Raw genomic sequence first — 25305 nt, forward strand, 5'->3', positions numbered from 1 at the left:
ATGACACACGAGGTTGTCCCCTGGTGTTCACACATCACACATGCGTGCCTGCACAGAACAACATACACACACACACACACACACAGAGACAGAGAGAGAAACATCAAACAAAGGAAGAAGCTTGACCTAAAGTAACTACTCTTCTGACCTCTAGTTTTTTCTAATTTTTAACACTTTTTGTCCTGGTTTTTAACTTTAAAAATTTAATTATGTTTTGTTCACTCATTTTTCCACTTTTGGTTTAGCTTCTTTGATTAAATGTTTGTGCATATAGTTATAATTTGTTTCATTTTATTTCCTGTAGATTGTATATGCCTCAGTGAAATGCTTAGTGTTATTATGAATGGTTTTACACATGTCTTTTCATGAACCTTGTGTACATTTATTTTAGATACTATTTGGGCTAGGATTGCTGGGTCATAAGCTTGTATGTATTCTCAGATTTAATACAGAACAATAATTTTCTAATTGTATAATCTAGCAGTTTCACATCCCCTAGTATTTGGTCCCGTCTCTCCTTGTTTTAGTTAATGCGTATGAGTTAAAAATCAAATAGGATTTATTTGGTGTTAAAAATTTAGCCCGCCGGGCGGGGGTGGCGCACGCCTTTAATCCCAGCACTCGGGAGGCAGAGGCAGGCGGATCTCTGTGAGTTCGAGACCAGCCTGGTCTACAGAGCTAGTTCCAGGACAGGCTCCAAAGCCACAGAGAAACCCTGTCTCGAAAAAAAAACAAAAACAAAAAAAAAAAATTTAGCCCAGGACCTACTTTAACATTGAGCCACAGCCTAAACAGAAAGATTTTTATAAAATTTTCCAAGTTACTGCTCCAAGTCTCACTGTCTAGGAGTGAGCATTTGCTACTGTTTCTCTTCTTAGTAGCTGCTAAGTGTAGGTAGGTCTAGCTCCAGTAATGTCACAGCTGTTTTTGACCCAGCTGTAGTGTTCTCGACTATTTAACCTCTGAAGATAGATGATTTAGTTTATACCTTTTCTTACCATACTTCTGCCTTTTTCCCGATAGAATGACCAGTTTTAAATGGATGACATCTATAGTCTGTTAACTCTCATAAGCAGTTGTTTTAACTATTATTTTCATTTCCATGTTGGATGGATCACATTTTCCTGTTTGTCTGAAGTTTTGTAAATTTTTTTGGTAGAAACTAGAAGTTTCAGGTAATACGTTTTAGGAATTTGTGGGCACTACTCTCTCCTACCCCAGTGCTTGTAACTGCTTTGTTTGTTTTGGGACTGAATTTTTAGTGACGTTTTCACTCATGCTCAGCTTTGGTTTACCCTCTCCCAGCTCCCCAGCTCCCTGTGCTGCACCACTTCAGTAAACTCGCCCTTCTCCTTTGTTACCACACGTGATCTTCCAAACAGGACCTTAGCATGTAGCCCAGGCTGACCCTCAGCTTAAGATTTGTGCTGGGTTTATAGGGTGTACCGCAGGCCTAGGTGTTTGCTTGTTTTCTAGTTACTGTCTGGATTATTCTAGTACCATCTGTGTCTCAGTGTTCAGCTTCTGATCTTGAGTCTGTTGTTTCTGACAGTGCTGTGAAGTATAGAGTGCTCTTCTTCAGACTAATCCCAGTAAAGTGTGACTCCTTCGGCAGCAGTTTCTGTAGTAGGTGCTTGATATTTGTCTGATCCTAGGAGAAATGCTCCCAGCTCTTTTAAATTAACATGGTTCTCCTGTGGAAGCTCAGGAGCCTGTCTTAGGGTGTATGTTCCCCGAGCCCTTGAATCTTCAATGAGTTTCCATAGTCTGTTGTGCACCAAATTGGCTTTGTTAGAGAGATTTGGAGAGAGTTTTGACCTGCTCTGTGCCTCCTCCTCATCTCAGCACAGCATCTGTGCCAAGACTCTGAGAGGAGTGTGGAAAGGAGGAAACATTGGAAGGGTTTTCTCTGGGTGAAAAAGAAACCCCAACGTTAGGAACTGAGCACTGGGTTGCCACAGGCAGGTCGATGAGCTTCAGCTGTTCTCCCTGTGGAACTCTGGGCCAGGTAATAGGCAATTAGGGCCTCGGTGGTGTTTTCTCAGGGTGCTGTACCCAAAGTAGACGCCTCTTTCCACAAATCAAAGGACAGAGTCGTCACCTCTCTACTGCCCTGTTGAGAACTTAGCCTCACAGGTAGGTAGGTAGCTAGGGGATTGGCGAGAACACTGATCAATCCTTCTCCTTCCAGAGACAAAGCCCTTTACTCAGAGCTATATCAGTCTGAAGCAGAGTCTGCCTCCCTGATTTTATCAAGAAGATAGGGAGCCAGCCATCTTGGTTCATTTGTCAGACTTGGTTTTCTTACTAAGTTTTTATAGAATTATTTTGGATAGATGTTTCTTCATTTACTATTTGCCCTTAAGGCTGTTTCAGAGATGTTGTTTTGTTTTTAATTTTCTTCCAAAAAAATTCACAGATTTTACTGGGGAGCGGGTTAGATGATCTCACACTGTCTTCCTTAATTCTAGCCTTTCTAAAATTAGTATTTAAGTTTTCTACAGTAGGAGGAAGTGCGGATAACTTGCTAATTTTCTGCGAGCCTGAGTGGGAAAACTACCATTTTTAATTGATAGGTTGGCAGGAGACGGTAGAGTGGAAAGGTAAAGACAGAGGAGCAGCAGCCGCCTTTGTTGTTGGGCTTCCTTATGGGGAGGGAAAGGCTTTGTCTTAAGCAGTTTTGAAAGCCAAATGTCCTGTCCCATCCCTCCCACCCAACATCTACCCTATACATTTTTGTTGTTGTTGTTTATTTTACATCCTTGTTGCAGATTCCTTTCCCTCTTCTCTTCCCAGTCCCTCTCTCACTCCCCATCCCCTGTTTCTGTTTAGGAAGGGCAGGTCTCCCATGAGTATCAACAAGGCTTATTCTTTGACTGGCTTGCTGAATGACAGCTATACCCTTTTCAGTATATTCGTCTTAAGTGGAATGCATATTTCTGATTCTAATGTATTTTATGTATAAGCATTCTTAGCAAAACACTGTAGGTATTAATAAATTCAGATTAGACTATATATCATATACTGTTTAATGCTCCTCTGAGAATTGTGATGTGTTTTGACAAGGAGATAGAGTCTTAGAACAGCTGTAATTTAACTAAATAACTTAGAATATTAACATTGTTTCTAGAGAATGTAATGATATTTGTAATTTTTAAAGCATTAATAGATTTTTATATGTTCTTCAGAGGCTGTAAGGCATATGTGTTCAAAGCTATCAAATACAATATTGTATTAATATGAAAAATCTCACTTCTGACCCTTTTTTTTTAATCTCAAAGAATTTAGAGTATGTCTAAGTCAAATGGCTTCAAAAGCAAATTACTGTAAAATTTTGGAGAAACTGAGGGGCCTTCTGCTTTTTATTCTAGTTTAAAACCAGAATAAAGCAATTGGCATTGACCATGTTCCTACTTCTTCCTTCAATAGATTTTTCCTTTATTCCCATTTACTGGCAAGTAGGACTTCCCTCTTCTATCAGCGCCTTTCCAGGTAAACCGTAGTACACTGTTGATAGCCTCCAAGTGTTTAATTTTTAGTGTTTGTGTTTTATAAATCAGCTCAACCGTACTGAAATGCTGAGTGCATGAGGCACTCTGGTTTGTGAGAGGCACAGGCAGTTGTGAGATGAGGCCATACTGGAGATTGCAAGGCTTAAGTGACCAGCAGTGACTTCGTAGACAGAAAAGACTTGTTACATTAAGCGGATGCATGATTAGAAAGATGAATTGTGGCTGGGCATGGTGGTGGGCATATGCCTGGGAGGTAGAGTCAGGTGTCTCTCTGTGAGTTTGAGGCCAGCCTTGTCTACAAAGTGAGTTCCAGGACAGCCAGAACTGTTACAAAGAGAAATCCTGTCTCTAAAAAACAAAAACAAACAAAAAACAAAAGAAGAAAGATGAATTGTGATGGATTTTGTATGTGAGACTGAGAATCTCAGTGACAAAATCTCTTAGAATCAATCTTGCTGTGTAATCTACGCTGGTTTTAACCTCTGGGTTCAAATGATCAAGAGGCCCTAACCTCTTTAGTAGGTAGGATTACAGATGTATGTCACCACACCCAGATGTTTTTTTTGCTTGTTCTTTTAAACCTTAAAATTTTCTGAACAGGTAAATGTCATGGCTAGTGTGGGTTGAAAATCACAGAGCTTCAAGCCAAGTTTTTATCATCTTCTTGTTCTGTACTTTAGTGGAAGAGTATGAATTGTGGTTGAAGTTAATGTTCTGCTCTTTTTAAACTCCTCCAATTTCTAACTAAGCTCAGGCACTTCCATAAGCAAAAGATTATTAATGATAATAATAATTATCATTATAATGATAATAATTATCACAGTGCTCCAGTAAGTCATAGGTAGCTAAGATGTTTCATAGTTTGGGCTTTGATAAAGTCAGTTTAGCTTGAATTCTGGTTGGGTCCTGCTGTGTGTGTAAAGTTGAATTACACCTTTAGTAACCATTCTAAATTTCTCTATCTGGAGAGTGGAGTGTATAGTAACACCCAGCATAGAGTGTGAACATTAAGATAACTCATATAAAGCAATTCCCATTGCCAGCAAATAACAGTAATTACTGTTGCTGCTGTTTGCTACTATTATTTTATTGTTGTGTACCAATCACTATCATTTTGTGTCCACTGACAATACATTCTGGATTTTGACCATGTATTGTAGGAACTTCTCATCTGATCCAAAGAATCTGTCTCCATCAAAACTTGAGGGCCTCTTGGATTACCCTTTTCTGTATTCTAAGTGTCCTGGGCTTGTCAGTAAGGGTGTCCACAAAGCCACAACTCGTGGGTGATACAGAGAAGTCACTCTTGCTTCCAGGTGTTACATTTTGGTTTTGTAGAGCTAATGCATTATTAACTGTTTTGAGTCTTTTGTTAAACAGGCAGGTATTCGTTATGCTCCAAGCTATGATTATTATTCAGAAATTTAGACTTATCTTTACTTTTGTCAGGTTTAAGCCGTTTTTTCCATACCAAGCCTTGCAAGGATTTGAAGAAGATGAAGAACTTATTCATATTCAACAGTGGGCACTTACTGAAGGCCGGCTGAAAGTTACATTGTTAGAATGTAGCAGGTATGTTCTTTGTTTTCTCTTTACTACATGTGGGCAAGAAAATATGATAGATATGTACTTAGGACTGCTTATTCTGTTTTTATGTTAGTTTATATTGTATTATTTTTTTACATTAAATGGTTAAAGCATAAATTTAATGAAAATAGTCTTTTCCAGTTTGCAAAAATATTAATCATATTTTAGAATGTGTCTTTAGAAAGACACTTGGAATATTTGTTTTTACATGTACATTCCTGTAGTGACATTTTTATCCTTTCCTTTTGAAGAGCATTCCTAGCATAGTAGTTTTGAGAATTGTGATTATTAAAAATGCTCACTGAATTGACTAAACCAGACTTTGAACCAACCCTGCGCATTTGAAAGTAGTCTTTCTGAGCTTCAGTGTTTCACCAGCAGAGTCCAAGCTGTGTTCATTTCTTGCCTAAATCAATGACTACACTAGCTTTACCATTCATTCCTAACACTTGGTTCCCACTATGACAGCCAGAATGACCTTTAAACTGCAAATCTATTGTCACTCTCCTACTGAGAGCTCAGTAGCTTCCTTCTTGCTCCTAGATGGCATCCAGATCTTTCCCTGATACACAAGCGTCTCTTTATCCAGCTTCTTTTTCCTGCCTTCTCTGCAGCCCTCACTCATAGTGTGTCAGCTACAAGGGCCTTCTTAGGAGAGGGTCTGACAAATTTCCTCCAGAAAGTCAGGGCACTGTGATCTCCCCAACTCTGCTGTGCAGTGCAGAACCAGTCACAGGCAATGTATAAATGGATGGGCCTGGCATGTACTGAGCACTGTGACTGTTTTTTAACCACTTAAAAATGTAAAATCTTTTGATAGCCCACATAAAAGAGAATGAGTCTGGGTTTGGACCACAGCCTGCCACTTTCAGCCTAGACATCTTAAATGACAGCTCCTTACTGTCTGTCATCTGCCTTCTTGACCCATACTGCCTCATGCTTTTTGAAACTAGCCTGTCTTGGTCCACTCCAAAGCTACCTCCTTATTATCTGCTCAGCATTCTAAATACAATACACTGACCTTAACTGCATTCTTGTGATGCTTGTTTATGCCACCAACTACTTACCACTTTTACATTTTTCATTTCTAACTCTTAATACAAATAAGTACTCGAGTAGTAGGGTATTGTGGGAGCTGCGGGTCGCATTCCGCCACCCAACTCCTGCCACCGGCTAGCTTTACCCAAAATAACAACACACAAACTGTATTCTTTTAAACACTGCTTGGCCCATTATATCTAGCCTCTTCTCTGCTAACTCTCGCACCTGGACTAGCCCATTTCTAATAATGTGTGTATCACCCCTAGGTGCGCTTACCGGGAAGATTCTAGCCTACGTCCATCCTGGGTCGGAGCTTCATCGATCGCGTCTGTTCAGGAGAGGGGAGCATGGCCTCTGAGCGCACTTCCTCTTCCTCCCAGCATTCTGTTCTGTTTACTCCTCCCACCTATGTTTTAACCTATGAGGGCCAAGCAGTTTCTTTATTATAATTAACCAATGACCTTCCTCCATCATTTCCCCTTTTTCTGTTTAAACAAAATAGGGTAGATAGATGTTCTCATCAGTAGGAAGTGCAGGCAGGCAGGCAAAAGCAATGTTATTTTTTTACTTGAATCTCTTTACACATGGGCTGCTAGGGAAAGGTGTTTCCTGCTCTGAGGGAGGATCTTTTCTGGGAAATCACTTTACAAACCCACACAGAAGTGTGCGTCTTAGAGGATCCATGTTTATTTAAGTTGACAGCCAAGATTAACCATCACGTATATTCTATTATTCTTTAAGATTTATTTATTTATTTTCATTTTATGTGTGTGAGGATTTTGCCTGCAGGTATGTTAGTGAACTGTGTGTGCCTGGTGCGGGCAGAAGCCACAAGAAGGTTCTGATCCCCTGGAACTGTAGTTATGGACACTCAGCTGCCACATGGTGCTGGGAACTGAACCCAGGTCCTCCGCAAGAGCAGCAGTTTCTCTTAATCACTGAACTGTTTCTTTGCCCACCTCCCATTCTTATTAAAGCTTATATTGTTCCTTAGTATAGAATTCTTTTTTACTTAATATAAACATAGAACTTCCTATTCAGATAGGTTTTATGTGATTCAAATTGAGAAATTTTCATAGTATTATTTCAACTATCTTGTTTTGAATATAAAATTCTTAGTTTATTATCATCTCCAAAACAGAAAATTATAGCAGAAGGGGCAAAATGGAAAGAAAGATAAAAGTGCATTTATTTGTAATTTTGCATTTTGGAGATGACATAAAGGCCTAATACCTTTGAGATAATTTTCACCATAATTACTTACTGATATGAAAATTTTTTAATGAATAAAACATTTAAATGTAAGACAATTAAAAATGTTTCTTAAATCATTTGAACATAGATAGGTAAAGTTCTGAATTGGCTTGCTGTGATGAGCTGAAGTTTGATGGGGTTTTAGTAATTACACACATACACACATGCACGTGCGAGCACACTCGCACACACACCCCAACTAATAAATAAATGAATAAATACTAAAAAAAAAAACTTCCAGTAATTTTTCTCCTAATCTATGAAATGGAATATGATGCTCACTATCTGTTGTCAGCCATGGCTCTTATAAAAACTTTATTTTTTTAAACTGTTCACTTTGAAATAATGAAAAATTTGTGTGTGAATAGTGTTGATTGAGTTTTCTGTCCTGCCCAGTTCCTGCAGTCGTTAAGTCTCAAATAAATTATACAGAGGTCTACATTACTTATAAACTGATTGGCCCAGTATCTCAGGCTTCTTATTAACTCTTATAACTTATATTAGCCCATTATTCTAGTACATGTTACCCGCATGGCTCAGTACCTTTTCAGCGAGGCAGTCACACCTTGCTTCTTCTGTGGTGGGGCTTCCTCCTTCCCAGCATTCTCCTGTTCTCATTGCCCCACCTCTACTTCCTGTCTTGTTGTCTCGCCTATACTTCCTGCCTGGCTACTGTTCAAACAGCATTTATTTAAAATATATTTGACAGAATATAGATTACTGCCCCACATCAGAATAGTTTTTAAACATTTTATCTATTTATTTTGAAGTAATTGTAGACTTAAAAGCATGCATGAAGGTTTTTATCAAACTAATATGTTAAAAGATTTTGAGAATATATTTTCCCAATGAAATTTTAAGATATATTTATTTTTTATGTGTATGATTGGTTTGCTTGAAGTATGTATGTCTACCATATGTGTGTCTGGTACGTGCAGAAGTCAGAAGAGGGCATCTGATCCCCTTGTGACTGGAGTTAGAGATGGTTGTAAAACTCAAGTGTAGCCGGGAGTTGGGGGTGGGGTGGTGCACGTCTTTAATCCCAGCACTTGGGAGGCAGAGGCAGAGGCAGGTTAGAGCCTAGACCCCAGCTCCCCAGGCCTGAGAGCTGTATAGGTCTGGACTCCAGATCCCAGCATGTGGGATCAGGACCACTCCCACAGAGTATTTATGTGAGCTCCCAAATTTCACCTGGTGGTCCTGTTCCCAGTCTCCCGGCTCCCACTCCCACCAGAGAGCACAGGAATCCCATTAAACCTGAATATTTCTTGATTTGGCTTGTTTTGATTTGGCTTGATTGGAAATTTGCATTGGCAGAGAGCTCGCGTTAGGGAAGATTCCTAACAGGTGGATCTCTGTGAGTTTGAGCCCTGTCTGGTCTACAAGAGCTAGTTCCAGGACAGGCTCCAAAGCCACAGAGAAACCCTGTCTCAAAAGAAAAAAAAAGACCTCAAATGTATATGTTAAGAAGTTAAATTGCCTCAATAACAGCCATACAGAGATCAGTTCCCCCACTACAAATGAAACTTAAAGAATCTTAGTTTACTTTTTTTAACTTTAACTTTTTTAGCTGACAAAATGTGTCTATCTTTTGTGACATGCTTTAAAATATGCATACATTATAGAGCTACTAAGTCAAGGTAGTTATTTTTTTAAAGTTCACATATTTTCTATTAAATTGCACATGTTGAAGAGAAAATGATTCTGGCTCTCAGTTCTAAGAGGGATTTATCATATTGTTATGTGAAAGATATAGTGTGATGTAATAGATACATTGAGAGGCTAATTTTATCAACACTTTGAAAAACAAAATCATGATCAGTAAAGTTTGTTATGAGGGTGCTGCACTCCACCGCAGTCCATTCAGGGCAGTCTGTTCTCCTTTGAGCTGGACAATGCTAGTGCAGGTCAGATCTTCACTGAGTAACATTTGCTCTGTTCTAAGTCCTGTGTTCTCTCAGCAGCTTTTAGGGTGTTGTTTCCTTGGGTTCTAAAAATACACCTTTAAAAGTTTGTTGTTTTCAATGTTAAGTATGGTAGACATAGAAGCCCACAAGCGTTTGCCCTTCTCTCTTCCTGTACCTCCCTTACCTGTTTATTTCTTGGTGCTGTGATCTGAAGACCTGTAGTTTTCAGCAGTTATAATTCCTCACTGTCTGTAGTAGTTACAGTTCTTGTTGCTGTGATCGAAGCCTAGCAGAGAAGGAAGGGATCATTTTTGTTGACAGTCCATCATGGTGAGGAAGGCATGCATGTGGCAGGAGTGTGAAGCTACTAATCAGAGAGAGAGGAATGAGATTGTGCAACTCCCTTTCTCCTCTGGCCAGGACCCTTGGCCCATTGGCTGGTGCTGCCCATATTTAGGGTGAGTGTTCTCCTATCAGTTACCCTAACCTAGGAACCCCTCATAGTCATGGCCATAGTTTATTTCCAAGGTGATTCTAAGTTCCGTCAAATCTAACGATCAAGAGTAATTATCACAAGTCTACTTCTTGTCAATTTGACATTCAATCACAACACTTTTACGCTGTAATCTTCCTCCTCTGGTCTCCATTAGCTCCTGGTCATCTCACAATGCAAAATGTGTTCAGTCCAACTTCAAAAGTCGCCCCCCCCCCCCGCCACCTAGTCTTTAACTTTAATCCAACACTGTCTAGATGTCCACAGTTAAAGTCTTTTTTGAGTGATTGTTACGCAAGCAAAAAGACCTAAGTTTTAATTCATCCCAGCACCCACTTAGAAACTGGGCATAGTTGCATGAGCCAATAACCCCTCATTGGTGTGTGGGGGCAAACAGATCCTGGGAGCTTGCTGCCTACTCAGCTCAGCTGAAAAAGAACTTCAGGTTCAATGAGAGTTTCTGTTTCAAAAGCTAAGATGACAGGCAATAGAGGATGACACCCAAAATATCCCTCCGCCTTGATGCGCATGCTTCAGAGTGTAAGACTCTCTGCCTAGACAGATTCACCACGTCCCAGATGCTAAACATATGCTGGGTATATGTTTTGATCAATCCTTACTATGTCTGGGCTTCAGAGGGCTTGGGTAGCTCAGTCCCCGAGTTTTTCTACGTATCGCCCAGATGGTTTCTCTCTAGGCCAACTCTGCTTCAGCGTTTCTCAGCAGATGACCTGTGATTCTGGTGTGTGTAGCATTCTGGAGTGTCCACCTTCAGCTTCAGGCGGTGTCCTCTTTGCAGATACTCTGCCACATACTGCCATTCCTGAGAAACCAGTGCCATGTGGATCACACTGCCAGGTTTTACATTCAGCTGGGATGAAGCCTGGTCCCCTTAGACCACAGTTCCAATTACCTTTGTATCTGACCTGGTGAAATAGTTTCTTAGGCAGAGAACCCCTTTATCTGCATATCCCCATATTTTTATAAGACAGAGTCTTTAATGAGTGAGCCCCTTTCCTCCTGTCCCAGTGCAGAGCAGTGTTTCTCTTTAAACGTGCTAGTAATAACTAGGTACATATAGCTAGTTTTGAACCTTTCTTATTTATAACTTCGAATTCACTCCCAATTTTCCTCACTAAACTGCACATTTCTTATAACTTTCTGCCCCACTTTTTGCTCTTTTTCACTGTAGACTTGGATGAGAGCAGAAAGCAATAACCGTGACGTAGCCTGAATGCTCTCCTGTCTTGACATCTCCCGATGCCAAACAAAACAGACCATTGTTTTTTAATTCAGCGTCGCTCAAGTTCTCAGGATATTGGCAGAAGGCAGCCACATTCTTTACCAGGATGCAACACACAGGGTGTCTAGCCCATCCCTGACAGAGTTCTTGTTCCCCATCTGAAACGTCATAATCTGGGCCTCTTACCTGATACGTCCATTTCTAGTCTATCCTCATGAAATTGTTCCTTTCCTAGGCTCTTCTCCCATTTTATATTTTATAACTCTCAGCAGCATCAGCACTTTGATTTATTTGTTTAGTCTTATAATAGATCGCAGGCTTGCTTTGTCATATAAGTGCAAAAACACTACAAGGAGTCCAGCGTCATTCTCCTGGCACTATCCAAGCTTGAGGGTGTATAGTAAGTGCTGTGTTTATCAGTTGTCTCTGCTGGCTTTGCAGTGTCTCCTTTTACTTAATATTCTTAAAACTTCAGATTCCTTCTGCTCACTCCTACCACTGTTTTTCTGCAGCCACGATCCTGAAATAGGACCAGGCTGATTGGTATCAGTAGACTAGAAGTCACAAACTAACAATTTTTTTTAAGATTAATTATTTACGTCAAAGCAGGCTACTGTCTGCTGGGTGTTTTCTGCTGTCTGTGAGCATGGCTGCTACATTCTTTTCCCTGTTCCTGTCCCTGCAGTATTGTGAGCTTCACCGCTCTCACATAAAGTGCTATGGCTTTGTCGTAGCTGTAGATGTGTTTGCTTCTGTTTTCTGGTTACATTGAGGGCTTTTATGGGGGAGATTTAGAGAGTCAAGTCATGCTTCCATTCCGATATCCTCCTAGAACAAGTGTTTAATTATGTGAAGAAAGTCTTAAAATTGTATTATTGTTTTTTGTTTCACATATTAGGGGAAGCAGTTTCCATATGAAAGTTTAATAGAAAGGGTATGTGCTTTTTTCCACTTATTTGCAAACCTTATAATAAATTTTATGAAATAAATAAAAGAGCACATAAATATAAGCCCATTTTATCTTAAAATAAAAAAATGATTCTTTGAATAGCTTTATGTGCATATTTGTGGTAAAATATTTAGTTCCTCATGGAAACCTGTTCATACAGAATTTCAAAATTCGTTTATAAGAGGGGATAATTTAGGTGTTAAAATTCTACTTTGCATTTATTTGTGAATCCTCCAAGACTATTTTACAGGAAAAGTAGCCCCTTTTATGGTTAAATTTTTCATTTTTAAGAATGATGCTTGCCGGGCCGTGATGGCACACACCTTTAATCCCAGCACTCGGGAGGCAGAGGCAGGTGGATCTCTGTGAGTTTGAGGCCAGCCTGGTCTACAAGAGCTAGTTCCAAGACAGGAACTAAAAGCTACGGAGAAACCCTGTCTCAAAAAATCAAAAAAAAAAAAAAAAGAATAATGCTAAACACTTACGATAATATCTTTTAACATTTTAATGATTTTCATTTGGCATTTATTTTGTTCCATACTTTTAATACAGTCTTTTACATCTATGTCAGATAATCACTTTATATTTTATTGAAATTTATCTTGTCTCAATATTATAATGGAACATAATAGTAAATCAAGCATTTGCTATATTTTCAGTACTTGACAAATTTTATTATCCTGTCTCAGAAAAATAATTATTTATTGGTATAATTATCCATTATTTTTTCTTTAAAACATCTTTTTATTTTTTTTAAAAAAAGACTTTTGTTCTTCTTTCATATATTACATCCTAACCATAGTTTCTCTCCACTCCTTCTTTCCACCCTCTCTCCCCCAGATCCACTTTTCCCTTTCCGATAAAAAAAAGCACGCCTCCCAGGGGTATCCACTGAACATGGCCTAACAAGACTGGGCCCAAACCCTCATATCAGGGCTGGACAAAGCAACCCAGTAGGAGAAAAAGAGTTCTAAGTACAGGCAAAAAGTCAGAGACGCTTCCACTGTTGAGTCTCACAAGAACACCAAACTACACAACGCTAAGGCATATGCTGAGGACCTAGCTCAGACCCATACCAGGTTCGTGATATATAATCCAGGTAGCACGCATCATTTAAAGTGTACGGTCAGTCTCTTAATGTAGCTTCCATTCATCTTCAGAAGCTCACCTTGTGCACGCTCATAACCTCATGCCTTTGTGCAGTCGAGCTTCATTCTCTTCTAGTTTTACCCTGGTCAGAAAGCAAAAGTGTGCTAAATGTAGTTAGAGACCCCTAATTCATAACCCCAATCTGTAAAGTGCATGAGCATGCACACTGGACACTAGCTCAACAGTGGGTTTTGTAAAATTGGAACAGAAAAACAATAGTGAGAAAAGCTCATCAGTTAACATCAGGTTTGATGGAGGAAGGTCATTGGTTAAATAAAAAGAAACTGCTTGGCCCTCATTGGTTAGAAGATAGGTGGGAGGAGTAAACAGAACAGAACGCTGGGAGGAAGAGGAAGTGAGCTCAGACTCCACAGCTCTCCTCTCGGAAGCAGACGCCTCAGAGAGATGCCATGTTCCGCTCTCCCGGGCAGACGCATGCGATGAAGCAAGCCGCCAGGTTTAGACATGCTGAACCTTTCCCGGTAAGACCGGTGCTCACAGATTATTAGAGATGGATTGATCGGGATGTGAGAATTAGCCTGTAAGGGCTAGAGCTAAAGGGCCAAGCAGTGTTTAAATGAATACAGTTTGTGTGTTGTTATTTCGGAGCATAAGCTAGCCATGTGGGCAGCCGGGGTGATGGGGACGCAGCCCCGCCGCCCATATTACTACACAGGTTACTTTTTATTTTAAGTTTTTTTTCTTTTTCATGTGTGTGTGAGAGTGGGTGTGGGTGTTCCATGGAGGCACAAAGAGAGTGTCAGATGTTCTGGAGTTGGAGTTACCTGATGTGTGTGCTGGAAAATGAACTTGGGCCTCTTGAAGAAAAGTAAGTGCTTGGAACCCCTGAACCACTTCTCTAGTTCGTTCGTTCCTTCCTTCCTTCCTTCCTTCCTTCCTTCCCTCCCTCTTTCCCTCCCTCCCTCCCTCCCTCTTTCCATTTATTCAAGGTTAAAGCCAAAGAGCTCAGCTGAAATCTGTTTTCAGGACAAATTGGCCTGTTCAGGGATCCATTCACTTAAAGTTTCAATTTGATCATGTGGCATTGTGTAAAGTGTGTGGGATGGGGTAGGGTGGATGTCGGGTGTCTTTATCACTCAACATTTAGTTTTTGAGACTTCTGTTATTCAACCTGGAGCTCCTCCTATATTTCACGGAGAGCCAGTGAACCCCAGGTTCTGCCTGTCTCCCCTTCCTGCCCCTGCACTGGTGATAGAGGCACATGCCACCATCCCTGACTCTTCATGTGAGTGATGAGAGTCTAAACTCAAATTCAAGCAACTACTCCTGGAGCCATTTCTCTAGCTTAGATGATTGACATTGAACAGGAGTGACTTCATTTTGGTTTAGTAGTTTGTTCTTTGGGGGCTTAATAGAGGAGCTCAGTTCAGAACCATGGCTTCCTATAATGATTCTGGGTTTTGTCTATAAGTTTTCTTATTCTAAAAATTTAGTGTGAATGAAATTATGTGTTCATTTTTGAATGGCTACTTTGACTTAGCAACCTTTCATTGTATCCATATTGCAGAGTGCTCTAGTACTTATTTTGTTGTCATATAATATTTCTTTGGAGTAGAATTTCTAAGTCATATGTTAATTTTTTTAAGCAACTGACAAACTTTTCTTCAAAGTGACTGTACCATTTTACATTCAAATAGGTATGAAGATCCAGGTTTCTCCATAACCCCACCAACGCCTCTTAAAAAACAGTTCTTTTTAAAGATTATAGCTACTCTAGTCGGCTTGAAATGGTTTGAGTTGTATTATTCTCCTGGCTTATAACAAGTGTGCCATGTGAATGCAGCGTTCGTGGAGGCCAGGGAGGGTTTGATGCTTTGAAGTTGGAGTTACAAATAGTTGTAAGATGTAGGTGCTGGGACCAGACCCAGTGGTTCTTTCAAGAGGGCAGCAAGGGGTTAATTACTGAGCCCCTCTCTTGCCTGTGCTTAAATTGTGTTATTTTAGTTTTTATTGTTATGTTGTAACTTTTTTCCTCCTAAATACTTGATCTTTATCAAATTCATTTGAAAATATTTGCTCCTGTTCTGGGAATTGTCTCATTTATGTGATGGTACCCTTTGAATTCACAATAGGTTTTGTTGTTTTATTTCTGTGTTAGGACCTATTTCAGGACCTTGTACCTGTTTTAGGCAGTACTCTGCCACTGAGCTAGATATCAGCCTTTTGTGAATCTAATTTTATGTCTTTTTCTTTTATTTTGATACTTACACTTTGTATCATAATAAAGCATAGTGTAGTCTAGGGCAAGATTTTGTTTTTCTTTTGAGTTTTGTAATTTTTTATATCTCACATTTAATAACGTGACTACTTTGAGTTAAATTTTTTGCTATCTGTTATGTTATTTTAAAAACATTTTGAATTCACTATGAAAAATGTAAAATAGCGTATGATCTGAGGAGTAATTCCTAAGAGCTCCACTCTCTGGTTCGTGACTCCTGTCTAGAGCCTGGAGCTCTGCTTGCTGGAGAAGCTAGAGACAGTTCGCACTCTGGACAGATGGTGGCAGCAGAGCTTCAGTGAAGGAAAATTGTGGTTATTCTAAAAAGTCAGCCATTTTAAAGTTAGGAATTTCTTGATGTGTTTGACCTGTCTTCTTTTTGGTAATAGTTTATTAGGTACTAAGTTTAAAGTCTTTTTTAAAGATTCTTTAATATTTATATTTAGGAACTTTGTCCCCCACTGTCAAAAATTATTTGGGATTCTCAGTTTATGAACCCAGTTCGTGAGATATGACTGTGATCTGGTGAGCTTGCCCAGTGCCTCCAAACTTAGTGCCCATGGTGTATTTACCACTTTTCTTTTGTTATTTCATTCCTGCCTGTGCTCTTTACATAGTGATAAAGTAATAGAGTAATGGCGGAAACGCTGGTAAATGCTACAGCTCTTCATAAGCTCATTCCAGAGACAAGCTGGCAGGTTACAGTCTGATTATGAGGGTGCATATTATAGAAGTTAGACTTATGGATAATACCCTTGTTTTAATCCAGTAATAAAAGTTTTATGTCATCTCAGAATTAGAGCTGTGTCTTTATAACTGAATATTAAGCATGGCTAGGTGTTTTCTTTATTCTGTGGCTGTTGTTTTCAAGATAGGGAAAGTGTCTGAAGAGATGGCTCAGTGACTAAGATCACTGGCTCATCTTCCAGAGGGCCCGGGTTTGATTCTCAGCACCCACAACTGTCTTTCACTCTACTTCTGGAGGCTCTGACTCCCTCTTGGCAGCAGGCATGCACATGGAATACAGAAAGACATGCAGGCAAAACAACATTGATAACCATTTTTTTTAAGGGGAAGAAGTAACAAATATTGAGCATTTATTGTTTGTTTAGCCCTATGTTAAGTACTTTATGTGTTAAAAAACTAAGTATGCTTTATGTATATTGTCTTTTAATTTTAAAAATAGTTCTTCCAGAAAAGTAAGTAATCCTATTTTTATTCTTAAATTTTCAGAGAGGGAAAGAGATTGGGAAAGCAAATTATTTAACTAGGGTCACATTTGGTGGTAAAATCAATATGCGTGCAAATACTCAATTGTAGTGCCCTTCTGCATATTAAATTTTACAGAAATGATATGTACCTATATGCATCACTCTCCAAATTGTTTCACTTTTAAATCCAAAAGTCTTTCTTGAAAGTCTCTGTCTTGCTTACTATAACATAGAGATATCTGGCCAATTGTTTTACCTCATGATTACATGGTTCTGTTTGTTTAAAACATGGAACACCAGCTGCCTAGGAAACCTCTAACTTGAGTCTTACTCTCTTGGCTTTTCCACTAGAGGGTGTAACAAATGTTTCTTTTTTTGTTATTGTTATTAAAATAGTAATGGAATAATACATTGCTTCTCCTTGTGATTTTGAGAAAGGAGATATTTATTGCATATGACTGGTACAGTACCCTGCCTGTTCTGTCTTTTTCTGCAGGTTGTTCATTTTTGGATCCTATGACAGAGAAGCAAATGTTCATTGCACACTTGAGTTGAGCAGTGGTGTTTGGGAAGAAAAACAAAGGAGTTCTATTAAGACGGTAAAATGGGTAGCTTTACATTCGTGTAAGATTTATTCTGTGAGCATGCCTTTCTTAGTGCTTCCTCGTTCTTAGATTTACTGTTGCTCGTAAGCAGACAGTTGTTGTCTGGAACAGTGACCAGCAGCACCGTCACGAGTGATAAATAGATCACCTGGAGCTGGATTGGACAGACTGAACAAGAAGCAATCTGTTCAGCTTTCTTTTAAAAATGTTAGTGCTGTTTCAGGTAAAGAATCAGAGGTTGTAATTTGTGTATTGTGTAGGTGTACATGTGAATTCACATGTAAGAAGCCAGAGCTCCATGGAATTCCTTAGATGCATCTACCTTTGTTTTTTTCAGACAAGATCTCACACTGGCCTGAAGTTCACCAAGTAGGTTAGGTTGGCTGACCAGTGAGCTCAGAAATCCACCTATCTTTTCCTCTCTCGTGTTACCAGGCTTGATTTAAAAAAATTAAACAAAACAAAAGCCAAACAAACATGGGTTCTTGGACATCTACCTTAGAGTCCTCATGCTGCAGAGGCAAACACTTTACTGACTGAGCTATTGCCCCAGCCCCAGAATGAATTAGATTTACCGAATGCCTCAGAAGGCTTGTGAGTTCACATTTATTAACTCAGCAGCATTTTATGAACAGTGTTGCTCTGTGCTGGGCACTGTTTCTAATGCTGGAGAAGCAGTGGAAGACGAGAAGAGGGACTGGCGTCAGCTACAGTGTGAGACGGTAGAGGAGGAGCTGTCAGTCAACCAGAAAGTGAAGCTGGCTGTCGCCAGAGCTTGACAACTGCTCCAAGAAACGGGATTTTGAAAGTGATGCTCTTTAGATCTTACTGTTGGGAGCACCCTTAAATTTAAAAGTGGGTGGGATACAATGTCCTCGGAAAGAATGGAATAATTTTGACCTGAGTGGGAAATAGAAACGGAATTAAGCTAGCAAAGGAGGTTGGGGTGCTGGATTGTGAGAAAGTTGTAAGAGTTGTTGAAGATTGTGAATGTGGTAGAATAGAAGACTACAAGTTCCGTGTGTGTGTGTGTGTGTGTGTGTGTGTGTGTGTGTGTAGGTGTAGGCATGTAGGCCAGAGCTCGCTATAAATTATCTTTCTCTGTCACCCTCTACCTTACCCTGTTTTGAGACAGGGAATCTAACTGAACCTGGCGTTCATGTTTTAGCTATACTAACAAGCCAGGCAACTAAGGGATCTGATTCTCATTGCCCCATCTTGCTCCCAACTCCTACCCCCAAGACTGGGTTAAAAATTAACTTTGACATGCCCAACATTTATTTAAGTTACTTTTGTCTTTTTAGACAGTCTCACTATGTCCCCCTGGCTGGCTTGGAACTCACTATATAGACAAGGCTGACTTGAACTCGTAGAGATCTGCTTGCCTCTGCCTTCCAAGTACTGGGATTAAAGGGTGCACTCACCACTCCCAGCCGGCACAGCGCTTATGTGGTTGCTGGGAACCTAAATTCAAGTCCTCAGGCTTGCTCATCTCTCCAGCTCAAGGCAGGCAGATACAGATTCATATTCTCTCTCTCTCTCTCTCTCTCTCTCTCTCCCTCCCTCCCTCCCTCCCCTCTCTCTCCCTCTCTCTCCTATATGTATCTGTCTCCCTCCCTCTCTTTCTGGTCATTATTCCTGCCCCAACTTTTAGTTTTCATTTTTAATAAATTTAAAGTAGCTTCTCCAAGGAATGAAATAACCAGTTTTAGAATTTGTGCTGAAATACGTAACTGTATGAGAAAGCATTATTATTTTGTCTGGTTAAATTTTAACTTTGAGTTGCTCATAACTTGCCATTGCTGCTGGCATTTTCAATTTCCTTTATTTTATTTTCAAAGATATGAGATTAGACAGCTATAATATTTTACAGCAAAGGTTAGTAAGACTTTTAATTTTGAATCATTATTTTAGGCCTTAGCATATGTCATAGGTAGTTTTCAAGAAAAAATTTTTGGTTACTAATTATACCAGGTACTGAAAATGTCAGCAATAGTATCTGCAACCAATAAACTGAAGTTCTGTGTATTTAATAATTTTAAGAAGGCAAATTACTGTTTTCCAAGGCAATATAAAACATTAGGAATAGACTTTGATACTTTGTGACATATTGGAAATTTGAATATTAAATCTCACATCATTAAAAACATATGCTAAATCATTTAATAGTCTACCTATATATAAATACAATTTTCAAGTTTAAGTACGTTTTTAATGTTGAAATTTATTCAGTTAATTTGATCATTAGTTGCAGTGAATATGCAGTATCAAAGGAAGTCACCCACCTCCCTTGCCCTAGCACTGGGGATTCAACCCAGGGTGTCACAGATGCTGAGCTTACCTTCTACCCTCTATGTTTTTATTTTGTGATAACATCTGTTTAAGGCTGGGCTTAAACTTGTCCTCCTGCTTCAGCCTTCTGGAAACTGGGATTACAAGTCTACTCTACTTGTCTCTTCCAGAGTTTAATGTGCTTTTGAGGTTTTAGAGCTTTACAATACTGTAACCAAGGATTCTGGCTGTCATCCTTAGTATGAAGTCTTGTTTCCGTGATTGTATGATGTCTAATGTACTCCTAAGTATTCATTTTGCAAGAAAAATGATGAAGTCCAAGGCAGATCATTGATAGGCATCAGCCAATGTGACATTATAGTTTTTGTTTTGTTTTGGGGTGGGTCAGGGGAGGAGAGAAGAAAGAGAGTGCACACTCAAGTGAGCATAAGTGGTAGTCCAGGCATATGTGTGCCACAGAGTACAGGACAGTTTGGGATGTCATACTACCCATCCCCCTCTCTCACCACTGCTGCATGTGCTAGAGTAACCGCCTATGAGCTTCTGGGGCTTCTTCTGTCCCTGTCTCTCATCTCATGAGATTACAGGAGTTTGGTGCTACACCTGCTTTATGCAGGTTCTGGGGTAAACTCAAGTCCTCCTGCTTTTTCAACAAGTACTTTACCTGCATCTCTTCCTTAAATGCTTTTTTAGGCACTATGTCCAGGGATTTTCATCTAACAGCACATTGGCAGAACTGAGTCATATAGTATGGGAAACCTGAGAGAGAGAGAGAGAGAGAGAGAGAGAGAGAGAGAGAGAGAGAGAGAGGAAGAAGAAGAAGAAGAAGAAGAAGAAGAGGAGGAGGAGGAGGAGGAGGAGGAGGAGGAGGAGGAGGAGGAGGAGAGGAGAGGGGAGGGGAGGGAAGAGGAGAGGAGAGGAGAGGCGAGAGAGAAGGGGGGGGGTATGTGTGCATGCAAGTGTTGGTAGAGACCAGAGGCTGACCTCTTGTTCTTCTAGGGATGTCCACCTTCATTTTTTCAAGTGGGATCTTTCACTGGCCTGGAACTCACTGAGTAGGCTAAACTGGTTGCTCATTGAGTAGTGAGCTCCAGGGAATCTACCTGTCGCTGCCTCCCCAGCACTGGGATTACAAGTGTGTGCCAACACATCCACGTCTTCTTGTTTGTAGATGGAAATTTCTGTCCTGCCTGGTCCCACAGCCATTCAGTCCCAAATAAACACAGAGGCTTATAGTAATTATAAACTGTTTGGCCTATTTCTCAGGCTTATTACTAACTAACTCTTACAACTTAAATTAACCCATAATTCTTTCATAATTTTTATCTATGTTTAGCCACGTGGCTTACTACCCTTTCTCAGTAAGGCATTCTCATCTTGCTTCCTCTACTTCTTTATGACAACTGCATCTCTGCCTTTTCTCTTCCCAGAATTCTTCTAGTCTGGTCACTGGCTACTGGCCAGTCAGCATTTTATTAAACCAATACAAGTGACAAATCTTTACAGTGCACAAGACCATTCTCCCATAGTGTTTGTTTGCTTGCTTGCTTTTAATGTGGATATTGGGGTCAGATTCAGATCCTCTGTATATCATGGTAAGCTCTTTTACCAACTGAAGAATAGAATTGTGAATGGTTTTTAGGTAGCTAGCTCACAAGAAAACAAACTTGTTTGGCTGTTTGATGCCTTTTTTAAAAAAAGTAAATAGAAATAGAGGGTGTAGGGAAGGCATTCAAGAAGTGAGTGCTGCTAATGAGCTAGAAAAAGGCATATACCCAAGAGCATCGGGTTAACAGGGCTAGGCCCTTTGTAGAAGTTCACCAACCCCGTCTTCTCTAGCATTTGTAAGTCTTAGGCTGTTTTCATGGTACTCTGTTTCTTGCATGTTTCCTATCCTCTGCCAGCTGACTTCTTTTGTATGCTAATCTTGATGTTGTTACTATTCCTGCCACAACTAACCCCATGAAATAACTATGTAAAGATAAATATATGGGGAGAAACTAGTGTTATCAATGGAAAGGATAGTGAGGTGAAGTAGTAAATCCAGGCACTACTGAGTAGGGAACTCAGTTTGTGAAACTATGAAGAGAAATCTCATGCCACTGATAATTAATGCTAATAGAGTTAAGAAGTCTTTGTCACTGCAAGCTACACACATGCTGATATACAAATATTAATATGTTTCTTATACTGTTTTACAATTCAGTGAGTGAAAGTTCTGGAAGGAAAGAGAAGGCTGATTAATGATCTTTAAATCTAATTGACAGAAATTATTGTGTCCCATTGTCTGATCAAAGCCCTTGTATGATTCCTTAAAGATAAGGACTAACTCCTTGATATTGCCAAGAAGGGGACCTGTCTAGCCGAGTCTTACCCTCTCTTCTTCCTTCCATTCTCATCTTCAGTCATGCTAGCTTTCAGTCCTTCTTACTGGCGTCATCCTGTGCAGTACATCTCTAATAATTGTGCACCCTTCCTACATTGTGTGACACATGCTAACCCAGCTTTTCCCATACACATTTATAGTCTTCATAATTCTGCTTGGGCCAGCCAGGCCTTAGCTTCCTTGTTCAGATGGATTCCTGGAAAGGGCTGACCCCAGACAGCTGTTATGTCAAGTTTTCAGTGTCAATAGCTTTGAACTGTAGATGATGGATGTGAGATACTCCTGGGGAATGAGAGTGGACCAGAGAAACGAGGGTGTTCTTCCTCTAACCTTGAGCCTGTCTGGCAGCTGGGTTATCTTCTTTGGCCCATGCTTCTCACAGTACCACCATTCCAGGTTCTACTTGTTGCTCAATCCCTAATATTACTTCTTACTTCTATTCTTCAGTCTAAGGTTGATAGTGACCTCTTTTGCTGGTATCTGAGTTTTATTCTGTTATCTTGTTTGGAGCTCAGTTCTTTTCTCACCAACTAATCATTCCCCTTTATAGATTGCCCTCGCTTTCCAGTATTTCAGAACTTTCCCTCTTACCAGTGTCATCATATCCTACTAGCACAAACCCGTTTGCTAAATACTTGTCACCGCTGGAGTGTTATATTTGTATGATAATTTTCATTAAGTGCCTTGATTGGTTTTGTTCTGCATATTCAGTAACTATTCTGGGAAGACTAAATGTAGCTCTCTGGACAGGAACCTCTGAGTACCCTTAGCAGTTTTTCTTCCAGACCTTTATGGTTTCAGGATGACTTTTAGTCATACTTTGATCTTTCTTCTTCTCTGAATATTTCCCATCTCTGTTAAGTAAATAAAAATCTTTAGGATGAGGAATTCTACCAAATGAGATTTACTGCTCAATATTGCTTTTGTGAAGAGCTGTTTTTAACATGTGCAAATCTTACAAATGTAGTACCTAGTGATGTAGTGTTTTCTTTCTGGCAGTACTAAAAGCATCAAAAGAACGCCTCATGAGTGTATTCAGCATTGCTGAAATAAATAACTTGGTGTGATTTAACATTGAACTGTCTTCACTTCCTTTTTAGTTTTGGAGACTTTCAGAAGCCTTGTTGGATAATAATGAATAAAAATCTACATTTCCAGATCTGTCTACACACTATTGACAATGCCTACAGAGGATTTAAAAGGACTCTGAAAAACTGTAATTTTAAGTGAGAACATTTGAGCTGAGACAGACAGACTTCTGAATACATTAGGCCAGATGCCTAGGACTTGGCATTTTGGTGTATTTACTTAAGACCACATGCCTGGCAGGTCGAATTTTGGTGTGCCTATTTAACCATTTGCCATTTGCAGTCTTAATCTTATCAAAAGGAAAAGAAAGATTAAAGCAAATAAAGCTTTTTTGAAAATGTCAGTCTTTTATGAAAACTTTGGTTTAGTTCAGCTCGATAACATTTGAGAATACAGTGGGGAGTGGCTGAAATTTTAACCATATGTAACATTTTATAATTGGCTTCTTACATAAGTTAAATGTCTTTCGGCTCTAGTAAATAGTAAACCCTCCATAATATTTTCACTCTTAAAAGTTCATCTTAGTTAAAAATAAGGGACAAAATCCTCTGTCTCAGCTTTCTACACTCTGATATGATTATGAAATTCGGTCAAGGAGTAAGAATTTATGTTAAAATATTGTTTACTTAAATCAAGCTAATCTAAGACACTAAAAATGAGGAGGAAGTAACACTATTAGGTATAATTCATTTTATGATCCCTCTTGTCAAGAGAAATAGACCAGCATCCCTGTGCATTGTATGTCACTATAGCAGCTCAGAGTCTGTCAGAGTTTCAGCGCAAAAGAACTGCGCCGCTACTGAGGGAAAGTCGCTTCTTTGGGGAAAACTAGGAAATAATGTGTTAAAGAGGTGACAAATGAAAAACTTTCAAGAATAAAAGCTTTGGAGAGCGCCTGGGAAACGTAGAGACTATGGAGGTTTTTTTCAGCAAAGGCGGTCATCAGAGTCTCTCTTTAAGGGAGACTAAGAGTGGGAGTTGAGTCTTAACCAGGCCTCCCTTTGGCAGCATAGCCATGTCAGGGTCTAAATTCATCTCGGCTCATCTACAAGTACTTTATTATTTTGTAAGTAAGACTGATAATGCTTCTCACAATCTCGTGAGAGGCAGGTACTTCTTTATCTGTGCCTGACATAGTTCCTGGCATGAAGCAGGTCATCAGCAGTATATTGGAGCTGAATAGATTCAAGGATGTGATCAGGCAAGGGAAAGACTTGAAATAGGAGAGGAGAATGGACAGCTAAACTAGTTAGTGATTATGGAGATAAAAAAAAATGGAATCAAATGGCTTTGGATATCTCTGAGAATGGAAGAGTTTTAGAGAGGTAGCCATAAAGATGAGGAGGTAAACAGAAGAGAAAACAGCGGATATTCTGGACAACCTAGGTTTGAAGTGATAGTGACCAAACAAAGGGCAGTCCAGAGATGAAGTTTTCTTTTGATTTGTTGTTTATTTTGTTTTTATATTTTCAGTGCTATTGTTTCAGCTTCCAGTGAACTTTCAAATTAAACATTTTGTTTGGACTTCATGCCCTCTTTTTAAGTCTCTTCTTTCATATAGGATAGGGGAAATGTAGTTTCATAATTTAGTAGTTTAAAACTAAAATTTATTTTGCATTTCAGCAGTGCTAGGGATCAAAACCCAGGGCCTTAAACATGCTAAGCAAGTATTCCATCAGTGATCTACATCCCCACCTATAATTTATTTATTCGTTTGTTTGTTTTTTGAGACAGGGTTTCTCTGTGTAATTTTGGAGCCTGTCCTGGAACTCACTCTGTAGACCAGGCTGCCTCGAATTCATAGAGATCCGCCTGCCTCTGCCTCCTGAGTGCTGACATAAAGGTGTGTGCCACCACCACATGGCCTTTACTTTTATTTTTAAGGGCTGTTGAAAGGGCTTGGGAAATGGCTCAGTGAGTAAAGTGTTTGCCATGTAAGCATGAAAAAACGGAGTTTGCTCTACAGCACTGTGTAAAAGCCAAGAATGGTGGTAGGCATCTGTAATGTCAGCAACAAGGACTTGGGGTGGCGTGTTGACAGACAGATTCCTAGAGCTCATTGGCCATCCTGTCTCTGGACAGGTGACTGAGATCCAGGTATCTTGGGAAGTAAGGTGAAGATGAAGAACAGCAGAAGACACCTGGTGCTGACCTCTGGCCTACGCATACACAGACATGTACACAAACACATGACCTCTGGTCTGCACATATGCACACATGTACACAATAACACATGCAAAAAATTGCTGTTGAGAAAACTAAAGAGGTAAAAGCATTACTTTTAGGTTCTATTTCTTAAGATGTTTTACTTCACAGTGAGCCAAGAACAACTCCGGAACTAACATGCT

The 25305-nt window shown here is 39.7% G+C and overlaps 1 protein-coding gene across 1 annotated transcript in view; it reads left to right on the forward strand.

Annotated features, from left to right (window-relative positions):
• Pdzd8 (PDZ domain containing 8) overlaps nt 1-25305 on the forward strand; it is a 65385-nt gene that overhangs the window by 19443 nt on the left and 20637 nt on the right. The window contains exons 2-3 of the mRNA XM_041661543.1: nt 4962-5084; nt 17082-17184. Of these exons, the coding sequence (XP_041517477.1) occupies nt 4962-5084; nt 17082-17184 (226 nt within the window). The remainder of the gene's footprint in view (nt 1-4961; nt 5085-17081; nt 17185-25305) is intronic.

The sequence above is a fragment of the Microtus oregoni genome, unplaced genomic scaffold (assembly GCF_018167655.1).
Source record: "Microtus oregoni isolate MIOR12 unplaced genomic scaffold, Mior012 000012F_ref0000307, whole genome shotgun sequence".
Taxonomy (NCBI): domain Eukaryota; kingdom Metazoa; phylum Chordata; class Mammalia; order Rodentia; family Cricetidae; genus Microtus; species Microtus oregoni.